Source organism: Lycium ferocissimum, chromosome 4 (assembly GCF_029784015.1).
Source record: "Lycium ferocissimum isolate CSIRO_LF1 chromosome 4, AGI_CSIRO_Lferr_CH_V1, whole genome shotgun sequence".
Taxonomy (NCBI): Eukaryota; Viridiplantae; Streptophyta; class Magnoliopsida; order Solanales; family Solanaceae; genus Lycium; species Lycium ferocissimum.
The window spans coordinates 27,040,950-27,054,504 of NC_081345.1; the positions used below are offsets into that span (position 1 = coordinate 27,040,950).

The 13,555-nt window shown below is 33.6% G+C and overlaps 1 protein-coding gene across 1 annotated transcript; it reads right to left on the minus strand.

Moving 5' to 3' along the window:
• Window positions 1-4,629: 4,629 nt before the first annotated feature.
• LOC132052043 (uncharacterized) lies at window positions 4,630-9,355 on the minus strand. The gene is made up of 3 exons (XM_059443383.1): window positions 9,047-9,355; window positions 5,410-5,532; window positions 4,630-5,109 (listed from the first exon to the last, which is right to left on the minus strand). Exons 1-3 carry the CDS (start codon window positions 9,198-9,200, stop codon window positions 4,898-4,900), a joined length of 489 nt encoding a protein of 162 aa, XP_059299366.1. The 5' UTR covers window positions 9,201-9,355; the 3' UTR covers window positions 4,630-4,897.
• Window positions 9,356-13,555: the final 4,200 nt, after the last annotated feature.

Here is a 13,555-nt window from a genome sequence, read left to right on the forward strand (position 1 = left end):
AGCATTTTTTTCGTTATTGTGTGTCACGTTTTACAAGTAAAACGTAACTGTAGATAACATTTTATAGTCAAATCAGTCAAAAGGATTCCCAATTTGCAGGATTCTCTGCAAGAACGATTGCCCGTGCCTAGTTTTAGAAGAAACGTTCTTTATCGATTCACGTTTTATCTTTCAAGTCGAATCGCGGGTTACGACTTTAGGATCAATCTTTAGGATCAATCAGTGTTAGATTTCATAGAAGGGTTGTCTCTACCTGGAATTTCTAAATTCGTTACTGCCAGTAACGTATTAGCCATAATATGTTACTGGCAGTAACAAATTATATTTTAACGCAGTTAACCCGTGGCTTATTTATCCGTTGGAATTTTTGAATAAAATAATACCTAATACGTTACTCAGGAATACGTTTATGCTAGTTCTGTTAAATTTTAAAAAAACATATTATTTTGATGAATTGGCTTAAATAATAGCTTACTTCGGTCAAAAATTCTTATGCTTCTTATGCCTCCAACTTGCACTTCTTGGAATATAACGATTGACCTTTTACAACTCCATGAACGTCCCTTGACAAATTTAATTTACACCAGGATTTGAAAAAGATAAAACAGAAATATTCTGCCATTTTTATTAATTTCCTTGTAAAATATATATACGTGATGAGAACGATAAAATACAACTTGTAATTCACGAAAAACAAGAATCTTTGATGATAAACTGGTTTCATCTGTCCCTTTTTGTTGATGAAGGGATGCTTGTTAATTTACTGATGCGTTAATTAAGTAATTGAATGAACAAATGTAACTGATTCATATGGATTAACATAAATCCAGCCAGACACTAGTAGAATTTTTTTTTTGTTTAATACACGACTGCACTTGTACCTATTAGGAAATTTCTGCAGAGCAAAAATCCTACAAATACGGAAGGGTTGTCATCTTAATTGATGTAACAAGTGATTGTGAATTTAAAGGGATTCTGAATAGGAAGCATAAACTTCACCAAGTTTTAATCACTAATATTTTTTCCTTTTAAAAAAGAAGATGAATTCAAATGTAAAAAATCAAAAGGAAGAAACGTGCAAAAAATTGATTACCAAATATTCAAGAGGATATTCTAAAAAGATATTCTGAGATACAGTAAGATAGAAAAAACAAGATATAGAACCCGTTTGGCTTATAAGTTGCTTAAACTTTTGAAACTTTTTTTAGGCAAATTTTATAAGCCCATTTTGTCTTAAAATAAGCCAAAAAAAAATAAGTTAGCCGTTTGTTAAGCTTAAAAAAGCGAACATAAGTTCGAAAACGAGTTTATAAGCGAAAAAAAAAAAAGTTAGGTAACTTTTTTTTTTTTTTTTGGCATATAAGTTATTTTTAAATTTATAAGTTTATTTTTTTTTTCCATCCAAAACGTGCTATAATTACATATGTTATGTTCGTCATATATTCTTAGAGCACACGAGACATATAATCTAAGATGTAAATTATGGGGGTGATACCCGTTGGTACTGGATCCAAGGGATTAGTGCACCCTTCAAAACAACATAACAACATTCCTTTGGAAAAAAAAAATGAATCTACTCGAGGGGGAGACGATGAGAGATATTTTGTTCCACCACAGAAAACTATTTGATTCTTGTCTTTCAAAAAAATCCCACAACATGTCGCAACAATCATTTATAAAATTTAATGATTCCTAGCAACGGATTCGTCCCTTTCACTATCTGCATTTTTATGCATGAAGCTATACTCCTTGCAGAGGCATTAGGCCCATGAGATTTTGACCTCTCACAATCGCTTCAAACAAATAAGGAAGCTTCCCACTTTTTATTTTTTTTTATTTGGACCTATGGAAGCTTCCCAATCTTTATTTCTTTTGGACCTATGGAAGAGTATATATCTCTGTCTCAAGTGAAAAATAAAAAAGAAACCATTTCATGGTATCTTTCTTTCTCTACACATCTTTTAGTGGGTTGTCATTCAGGACACGATCGGCTTGTCAATCAACTCGAATATTGTTAAATTATTCTTTTGATTTTGGATATATGGTCGACTGCTTTAAAGAAGTGCTTTTCTTTGTTTCAATAAAGCCATGTAAGAGAATTTTGACCCTCATAATTAATTGCAAAATACAACAATCTGATACCAAACTATACATACAACTTTAGAATTCTCGAACTTCATGATTTTCACATATCCTTGAGCCATGCATGATGAGAAGATATTGGACTACAATTCAACTTGATTCTCTCCCTTTCACCCTTTTATTTAAGTAAGACAAAGAGCGTCCTTTCTTTTTTACTTATACGAAATGTAAGCTGTCTAGGCACAAAGCCAAACAAGTCCAAATTAAATCAAACTTTTGCTCCTATTTTTTGATATTCTGGCCTGATCATAAGTAAGAACTAATAGACTTAGTGAATTAAATTAGTACAAAAAAAAACCCTCTTGGCGAATACTCAAGAAATCCACAAAAGAGAAAATTAAATCTAATTAGGCTTAAAAAAAAAATCAAATATTTTTATCTATTTATCCTACTTATCACAAACATATGTTTTTTTACAAATTATCACGCAAAAGAAATACCCCAGTTATATCAGAACTTACCTCTCAAAGTTTAATCAATCTGAATTTATCTCTTAATATTTGTTTAAGTCAAATAAGTTAATTTAGTAGAAAAAAGGTTGGTATGACATTTTGGGACACAGGAGATTAAGGCAGCCAAAATGATCAACTTTGTAAAAAGGGAAGATGCTGCAACGTGTGTGGACAAAACTAATTTGGGCACCAGTCATCTTGATTCAACAATGAATTTTTGGGCACCAGCCAAAGGATCATCTTAATTCAACAATGAATTTTCGGCACCAGGTGAAAATTTCCTTGACTTTCATACTTTGTAAGTTATATTATTTGGCGCAGTAATCTAAAATGTATGTGCAAGAACTACTCAATAATTAGAGTACTTAAATAAAAGTACAATGTTTATATAATCAAGTAAAAGAATCAGCTAATGATGTGAAACAGGAGAGGATTGATGTTAGAAAAAGAAAAAATAATAAGTTATGGATGGAAAGTGGCATAGTCCAGCTTCTGGTCTGAAGTGAGAAAATGAGTTGTATGTATATAATTGAAATACTCTCTCTTTTATATTTTATTGTAAGAGAGAGGTGGGCGAGGGGGGCCGCTCTTTGTGATTTCACGTGACATTATTCTAAATCTTTTATTCTAAGATTGGTTTTACCGTTTTGTCCAGCTTTACTGTATATGTCAGGTGGGAAGTAGAATTAGTCCAAACATCTTTTCGTACTAATGCCCTACTACATTTGTAGCTTACATTGTTCCTTGTTTAGAAATAATGATATCTCAGTCTCTAATAACCCAAATTATAACAGTAAATCACAAAACTGTTTTTCTAAATGACAAACCATTTGATACTGCGCGGCATGAGGGTTGTGGGTAGAGAGAACTGCTTTTCCATGCTTAAATAAGGAGAAAAGAAGATTAACAAGAGATTCTTCATTATTTAATTATAAAGAAGATAGACCAAACATTAATTATGATAATCAACTTCTTTCAACATGCTAACAAGTAATCAATAGATGTTAAACATTCACAGACGTGTACTTACGTTGAAAAGGGACTTGTATTACCTATCCCAGCTAAAATAAACTTTATTGCGATTAAAATACAAAAAATAAATAAAAACTAGAATTCATCAGATATGACTATTCGATCAAGACTGGCCCAACATGTTAAGGGAAATTTGTATATCTTATGATATTGAAAAATTAGATAATGCTTCTGGAGCTGTGTCCAGTGTCTGTATTTCTTTTCTTTTATCTTTTTGTTTCAGACATCTGATATTCGAAGTCAACGACTAATCCAGAATGATACCCAAGAAAAAACACTCTCTACCAAGAAGTTCTTTATCACTCAACATATGTATTTCATCACTAATTGCAGTTCTGTTCGTTAGAGTTATGTCACCGCATTTCAGTGTCACTTGTAAGTTGCCTTGGGCTGCAATGACACTTGAGACGGGCCTAAATTCATATGCTTCATAACTACACATATATTCTATACAATAACTAGCATCAAGGAGATGAACGATGTACAATTGCTATGCAGATGGAGTGTAACAGCAGTTTGGGTCAGGACTAAGTTATTTTTGATTGTCCATATAAATAATTACTGGAGGAATAATCATATTCATTAAAAATATGGTACTTTATACAGTACTTAATTTTGTAGCAAAATAGTCAGCCATGGATTGATCCAAAAGTGACGGTCTCAGCTGGATTTGACTGATTTCTCTTCCTTGGATCTATTAGATTATGTTCAACAAGGCACAAGAAGAAGGGGCGAAGTCTCAACTACCAGACAACTACAATACAGGACACACTCCACGAGTGGATTAGTTGAGTTACTAGACTGATACTCTAAACAAGACCAATACTATCAAAAAGGAAGCAGAAAAAATCAAGTATTGGTGTATATTATAGTATAGACAACAAATATGCTTCATCATGATGCTGAAGCGTTAGCATCATCAATCTGCTTTTTAATGCGAGTGGAATAATCCGCATGACTTTAATAAAAACCTCAAAGTAAACTTCATATTTCCTGTTGGCAATTGACATAAGCACTTTCCACATATATTCATTAGAAGGGAACCCCTCATGACCAAATTGTTTGCATTGCACTGAACTATCTATTACAGGGAAATCATTCAACTGTCATTTTGTTGCAGATTAAGATAATTTTCTAAACGAAGGGGGGAACCCGGTGATAATTCAATGAGGGTACATTACCCATAAATAGCAAAAACTAGAACCAGAAGGCTCAGAACCTCAAGATACTGTGAAGGCTTGACCAAGACTCAACCAAATAGCTCACAATGTCTATTTCTTTGTTTGAGTGATGAACTTCTTCAGGACAAAACAGTCTGGTGGGGTAATGTTTGTATAATAGTTTTGGATTTTATCTGTAACCTCGAATCCAAATTTCTTATAGAAATTGATGGCATCTTCATTAATTGTGTGCACATGCAAATAAATCTCATTAACGTTCTGCTTGGCACAAAGATCGAGAACATGATTCAACAGCTTTGTGCCTGCACCAGAATAAGAAGACGAACTAAATGAGAAGTAGCTCAATTTTATTGAGATGTATGGAGAAAGATGCCACCTACTTGACACTGTTGCTATTCATTTTTGTCAAAGAAAGAGTTAAATAACTTATCAGAAGTTTCTGTTTTGTGTTTGAAATGGTGTAAATGCCTTCAACCAATTTCAAAGATTAAAAGGACAATTATAATACTAAGAAATTGAGCAGTCAAAGTGGAAAAGAACCATGGAAAGTTAAATGGTAACTTTAACTTTGAACAAGGAGAGCAGGAGAAGAGAGCACTTACCAGTACCTAACCCACGATATGGAGCCAAAACACCCAGAGTCATTATGTAAACACTAACAGTCCCGCCCTCCTTCTTCTCAAGGCGACATGCAATTGAACCTACACAGATATCACTGTAATATGCTGCAGGCACAAAAAAAAATTAAACACGGTAAGTTCTGAAGAATATCCAAGATTCTAAAGGAAAAGCTTAGACCAGATAGAGATGCATTCCTTGAATTTATCTGGAAGGGAATACATTTGAAGGTACAAAAGATAACAAAATAGTTTTGTGAAATATCTAAAGAGAGAAAAGCTGGAAGCTTAGATTAGAAACAGAGAAATATATACTGGAAGTATTCATTTTCTGGGATATTGTTGGAAAAAGTTTTCATTGGACATTCAAATTAAACACAGTTTTCTCTAACTTGGAAGAAATCCTGATACTAGTCTTCCCTTTACTTTGCTACACATCTCTCTATATTGGATTTATCAGAAAACTCTCTAAATGCAAGGTTTTAATTATTCCCCACTTCTACTGAAAATATGATTCAACTACAACTCTCTACTCAATAGTTTGTCCAAAAAAAAAAGAGGCACCTAAATAGTAACGGAGGAGTATTTCTTCAAGCAGAAGCCATTTAAATGGTCTTCCATCTTTATATACATAAGAAACAAGCAAAAGAGATGCATGGTGAATGTAGAACATTTAAGCAGAATATACATGCTATGATTTTCTAATATATACAGAGAGACACAAGAATTGTGTCCTTTCCCACTTCTGCCAGTTATGAGCAAAGCCTTTCTCCTTAGGTGCAAAAGAAAATAAACGGTAAGGCACTTAAAGTTTCAGTAATAGGCATTCGTGAAAACACTAGTTGTTCTTCCAGAGGAATTTATAAAGGTCATGGATTACTCTACCCAACTCTTCAATATTTAGGGTCAGACGATCAGCCTCTTTCTCATTAGATAAAACAATTTTTTGGTAAACCAATCGCAAGTCTGCATTAAAAGTCATGTGTGAACCCAAAATCGGGTTACACTTGTGGCACGTATTGAGCCACATAGTTGTTCCACATGAGTAGTGTAAGGGTTACCAAAAGGGTTTATTATAAAATGCCATGAGCTACTCCAACCATTGCCTTAACTTTTTTTGGATTAGATGCTCAGATTGTTTTCATATATGATTAGTTGGGTAGGATTTTCACACGCTAGTTGTCCGACATGAATAGTGTAATTCCAAAAGGGTTTAAAAATGTCAAGAACTACTTACCGGTTGCCTTTAGCTTTCAGGTTAAATGCTCATTCCTAAATGACATCTATAATACAAAAAACCGAAGGGAACTATTTCACTAAATATAAGAACAAATGATCGACGAAAAGCTAAAGTTATTTGTCATTTACTCCAAGATGTTTAAATCACCTAATTTCCTAAACAATGGAAACAAAATCATTTGAAATGTTTTTATGAGAATCTAAACAGTCTAATTAATAGTAGAACGCTGAAGATAGAGTTGCAGATGTCATACTAAGTGGGGCAAAAAAAAAAGGCATGCAGAAATTTTAGAGTAACACTTCAATTAGAGATGTGGAGATAAAGCCCTCAGAGATGGTGTGGAGAGACAACCCTTAGAGATGCATATTCCCGGATATACTTGCCGTCAAAGTCAACCAGCTAAGTTTCTTTTACTCCTTTAAGGGAGAGGACCATTTCTATTCTATCTAAGTAGGACATATAGCACTAGGTCTCCTGTCTACATATAACTTTCAAGTAAATCAGAAAGTCCTCTGAGAAATGGCGTCCCCAACAACTCAGAATTTAAAGACAAAAATTGATACCTGTCCAAGCAGGCGATTTCACATTATATATTCCTGTATTTCAAATTAATCTTTTTTATGGGTAAAGGGTAATGTATAAAAGAGCATCAAAACTGCTGGAAAGTATACAGATAAAAGCCTCAATACAAGTTCTGTAATGAACTCAAAAGTCAACCACAGCTTTTGTATCATTAGGTATTGCCATGTTGCACCAAAAAAACTATAGAGAAATGCATCTGTGCTTTAAAGTAATTACAGATTCCTTCTTGCTTTAAAAAACTCCCGAATATCTTTCCTTCCAAATATACCACCAGATTAATATCTTCTTTTGTAAAATATAAGGTTTTCTCATTGTTATACTTCACTTTGTAAACACAAGAAAAAGAGCACAGGTTGCACACTGCCTCATGAGCACTGGGCTAAGGAGCATTGAGATAATTGCCTTTCTAAAGAATATTGCAACAACATTGAAGTTGTATACTTCGTCAATAAATAGAGATTTATTCACATTGTAACAGTTGGCGATACACACAGAAAACAACTACAGCAGATTCCAACCCAAGACAATCAGTAAATAAGGGAAAAGAAGACCAGAGTACCAACTACAAACTATAACAACCAAATATATCGAGCAACAGAAGAGAGTCCTAAAGAATGTCACTACAATTAAGCGGTTCATTTTCTCTTTAGAGAGTAATGTGTTTATTCAAGTGTACCAGAGTGTAAAACTACCACATACAGGTATGAAACCCCCTGTAACTACTTAAACTTAGCTCATCCAAGAAACAACCCCTTTGTAAAAGCCTCGATTTCCTTCCCTTTTCTTTTCTGGAGCCATTCTTGTGGCTAATACAACAAAAACAACATACCCAGTGAAATCCCACAAAGTGGGTTCTGGGGAGGGTAGTGTGCGCGGACCTTACCCCTACCTTGGGAGGTAGAGAGGCTGTTTCCGGTAGACCCTCGGCACAAGGACAAGCAGTTCAAAGCAGTATAAAAAGCCATGGCAAAATATTATAAAAAGCATCTTGTGGCTAATAAACAAACCAAAATTAGCGCAGAATGGATATAAAGGATTCATATATCCAAACCAGCTAGTTTGGGATTGAGGCGCAGCTTTTGTTGTATCCTTGTTGTGAGTTGTAGCACTGTGTAAGCATCATAGTTCCCTCTTATTAGTTTGGCATCTACCTATGATTTCTCTTGTCCCATAGCTACTATCCATTTGCTTTTATCAGTACATTCCTGTACTTGCTACACTGATAATAGACTAGAAACTGTTATAACTACTACTCCTCTTTCTTCATTAGACCCCCAAAATGTTACACTACTTGCACATCAAAACAAAGAGAGAGAGAGAGAGGCAAAGTCCCCTTTCTCCATTTCCAAATAAGCTTGTAGGAGGTAAAATAGGCTATGTTGCTCGAACTCTCCAAAAAAGTTGTAGTACCTGTGTCAGGTCCTCCAAAAATGCATTACTTTTGGAGGATATGATACACACCTGTGGACATCTTTGAAGAGTCCGAGCAACATGGAAAATAGTTGTGCCTGTTAACTCTACTCATTGTTCTCATTCTTTTTTATAACCATGGTGCCCGGGTCAGCTCATTATCTAATTTAGTAATTTTATATAACACTATTACTATTTGGAGAATCAAATAGTAGTTCTTTTTAAGAACAGAAAAAAATTCAAACATTTCTAACTTATGGGGGAAAAAAAAGATCCTTTTGTGACAAGGAGATCACTACATCACACAAGAAATTTATAAATAAAACCTATTGGGCACCTAACTACTATTATGCAAAATAAAAAGGACCCCATTAAAAAAGGAATACAAACCTAGCTTGGTGAAATCACCAGAGGCAATAGCATCAGTGTAATACTTATCGTTATAGCGTACTGGGAAAATAGCAGTGTTGATTTTCTTGAGTTGCATAATGTTCTTGTCCCTAACTCCATCCAACGAAATTACAACTTCACGTCCTGCCCCCATCTCTGCACCGATTGATATAGTTTGATGTGTGTATTTGGAGGTTTATTAGGAGTTAGAAGCACGTAGAAGAAAGGGAATTAGGTGAAGAAGAGAGTATAGTCAAATGGAATATTGGCTGCTACCTTTTGACAAATGGAACAATGGATCCCCACTTACCCACCACATTTCTATGGGCTACAACCTAACTCCTTTTGGAATAGCCCATCGACTGTTGTAGAATACTTAAGGGATTACCAAAAAATTAACGGATTTTCTATTTCGAGAAACTTTGACAAATAATTATTCTCTTTGTTCACTTTTACTTATCCAGTATTTCAAATAGATTTTTACTTTTACTTATCACTTTTAACATATTAAGACAAGACAATTTCTTTCTTTCTATTTTACCCATAGCATTAAATACTCACTTTAAATCATTTTTCAAATCCAATAAAATATGCACCAATTAATATGGGTACATTGGTAAATTACACACTTCATTTATTATTTCTTAAAGGGTGTGCATAGTCAAAAGTGGACAAGTAAAAGTGGGAAGGAGTATGTTTTAGAGTGTAATTCAGCTACAATTTGGGTATTTACGAAACGTAGTTATAATTGTTGCATCAGGCAGAAGAGCTTGTGATCAGGCCCGATAGCAGCTATATCAGGTGGGTACCAACTATATCAGTTGAAATCGAGCGAAAGAGTTGTATCACCGCATACACTTATGTGCGTGCGTAGGCCGGCTGGAGGGGTAATCAACTAAAGCAATTGCTTTAGCCGCCCCCCCCCCCCCCCAAAAAAATGAAGGCCCCAAATTTTTTCATTTTATATATTCATTATATATTATAAAAATTATGAATAAAAGAGATTATATTTTATACTTCTTTTTTTGAAATGTGATAGAGGTTATTGAAATAAATAATTTCAATTTTATACTCTTTCCGTCCCCATTTATGTGACATTTTTTCCTTTTTAGTTAGCAAAAAGAATGACAACTTTTCATATTTGATAAAATATAATTTTATAACGTTCTACCCATTTTGAGATGTTATAGCCACGAAATTTCTATGGCGTATTTTAGAGCAAATTTTTTTTAAAAATCTTTCTTTTTCCCTTATACTTCGTGTCCAGTCAAACACATTCACATAAATTAGAGAGTGATAAACATTATGCAATATATAAAAGTGAACAAACTCATGACGACTTTGAAAATTTTAAGAAGATGTAGTCTCTTCTAGAATTGATTATTTCTTATTAATAGTGGATTAAACCATTTTTTTTACTTCAAAATAGACTTGAATTGTTTTAAATGTATGAAATTATTTGACATCTACTCAATGATACAAAATTGAAATTATTAGATTATGAGGAGTTATAAAAATATTATTTTAACCATCTATATATGTTCTTATACAAATATTTACTTAAATTTTAGTGAATAGAGCTACTAAATATTTCTAATAGTGGAAGCTAGCATGTGACTAAGTGAATAATCAAAATAGGTACAAGATGGTTTGTATACCATCTTCACAAAAAAAAAAATAGAATAAATATATATAAAATTTTATTAGGTAAATTTAAGGCCTCTTATAGAGGTTTGGCTTTAGGCCACGGATTTCGTTGAGCCGCCCCTGCATGAGTGTACTATGTATTTGCTACAAAACCCAGAATGTAGCTATGTTTCTTAATTTTTGAAACTATAGCTATGCATCATAGATACAGTCTAAATATTTGCCACGTCGCGTAATTTTTACTTTTTTTTTTTTCATATCATGGAATGGAATATTTATCCTTTATATAATTCCCTCCTTACAAAATTATACTGCATATAATTCCCTCCTTACAAATTATACTGCAGCAATGTATATTGCATACTTTGGGGTGCATAATTTACATTTTCATACACTTTAATGGTAAACTAACTAAAAAAAAAAGTTTGAATCACACGGTTGTAAATAATATCATCATGGTATACAATATTTGAATTGTATATCAGAAAGACATACAACGTACATAATTGTTGGTTATTTTATAGTAGATTTTTTTTTTCTCAGTGTGGAGTATAATAACTTTTTATTTTTAAATAGACTTTTTGCGCAATTTGTTTTGTTTTTTATGTTGTCAAGAAAATATGGATGTTACCACTAACCAAGTCGATCCTGAGTAAAATTTTATGGAAATTTGATGCAGAAAGTGTATCTGTATATTTGCTTATATGATGGTTGGTGGTGCCATATGACCAAAAACTGAAGTTCTATATATTTTTGTTAAGAATGAAATCTTGACGAATAGAAGATATTGAATACTGAAGTCCAAAAATTGTTAGTAATTTTAAAGAGTTAGGTGGAGTCTTAACAGTATACTACACTTCTAGAAGGAGCTCAATTAGTTAACTAACTATTTTTTTTTCTGTTTTAAGCACTATCAAGTACCTATTTTTAAAGTGATGTTGTTTAAGTACGAAGCGACGCTAGGGAGGTGAGTGAACCAAAGATTTTTTTTAATTGCACCCACTTGGATCATTGCATTGGACATTTGCTACCTCCCACCAGCACATGTAACCGGTAACTGTGCTACCAAAACTTAGACAGATGTGGAGATATCAAACACATTTTATAACACTAGCATTGCACAACATTTCTATACGTTTGCTGGTGTTGTCTTTTGTTGCCTTCTCTTCTACACTTCTTTGGGGTCCGTAAGGGAAGGAAGGGGACTTTGAACTTTGACGCTCTAGTACAATCGTGCTTTGTATTTTGTGTAACCTGTATTAGAAGGAATTAAGCACGCATACAACATAAGCTATCCTCGTTTTATTTGCATTAAATTCACGTGTAATAGTCTGTTTGAGCAAAGCTTCTAAAAAATGCATATTTTGAAAAATGTTTTTTGTGAGTACCTTTTCGGAATGCACTTTTGGAGAATATCAATTTGTGTTTGACTAATCAATTTAAAAAGCACTCCAATATTAGGCAGCAATTTATGTTTGGCTAAGGTTACAAAACTGCTTTAGGTTTCAGCTTTTGAAAAACAGCTTCAGCTACTACTCAACACTTATTCTTTTCCTAAAAGCTTTGGCCAAACACCACGGTATACAAACTTAGATGAGAAATTGAAAGGCTAACAGATTCGAGAATGCAGAGCATACTCACTCAACCAACAGATCAATGGAAATTACTGTCACACTTAAAAAGAGATGCATGTTTCATTAGTAATATGTGCTTCAGTATAGCAAGCGGTTGTTTAGATTTTACATCGGCCAATATGCATTAAGAATTTCCAGTATTGAGTGTTCTCTTTACTTGTGCTGAAACAGTTGATAATAAACCAGAAGAAGACACAGATCATAGCAATGAGTTATCTTGATGTGTTTCCCCCCCTAGTTTTAGAATTTTGATAACGGAGGACTAGTTGATTAAAGACAGAATTTTTGTATAAACTGAAGATGAAAAATGTTATTTCAGCGTCGGCACCATAGCAAATACATGCAACTTTAACTGATTCACTAGCAATCACTGCTATATGCAATTGAATGTTCACTGCTATATGCAATTGAATGTAAGAAAGGCTTTTGTTCTTTTGCATAATGATTCATATTATTGGATTTTTAAGCTCCCATCTCAAAAACGTTGTGTTGCATAAAAATTAGAGACTGATGAACTTCGTCAGCTGCGTTATTATTATGTCCTATCTTCCTCTTAAATGAATGGAGATGCATTATTTCATGTCACTGCTTGAATATCAATAACAAAGACAACTAAACAAGCAGATGGGCCAGATGACGTCAGGTGCAGCCAAGTATATCGATAAAGCTGAAAATTGACACCATTTTACAGTACGCTGTATCAACAGTAATATCATTGTAAGAAAGCAGGGAAAGATTCCTAATATGACACCACTTTACAGATAAAAAATGGCTCCAATTTCACTGATATAGCATCTTCTGTTATTGACACCATTTTACAGTATGTTGTATCAACAGTAAAATCGTTGTAAGAAAGCAGGGAAAGATTCCTAGTATTGACACCACTTTACAGATAAAGAATGGCTCCAATTTCACTGATACAGCATCTTCTGTTATTGACACCATTTTACAGTATGCTGTATCGATATTGTAAGAAAGCAGGAAAAGATTCCTAATATGACACCACTTAATAGACAAAAAAGAATGGCTCCAATTTCACTGATACAGCATCTTCTGTTATTGTTAATCAGGGAAAATGGTTTCACACTAGTATCTTTTCCCCATTCCCTTGCTATGATAATATTGTTGGCATCAGCTTAACCTGATACCACCATCTGTTTATCGGTTAAGTGGAATCATTCAAGTAAACTCTAAGCATAAGTTAACACCAATAGTAGTGATATCACAA

Coding starts and splice junctions, on each gene's coding strand:
- LOC132052043 (XM_059443383.1), bottom strand. CDS start 9,200: ATGGGGGCAGGACGTGAAGTTGTAATTTCGTTGGATGGAGTTAGGGAC. Junction 5,533..9,046: donor TGGTGATTTCACCAAGCTAG/GTTTGTATTCCT, acceptor TTGTGCCTGCAG/CATATTACAGTGATATCTGT. Junction 5,110..5,409: donor ATATCGTGGGTTAGGTACTG/GTAAGTGCTCTC, acceptor ATTCTGGTGCAG/GCACAAAGCTGTTGAATCAT.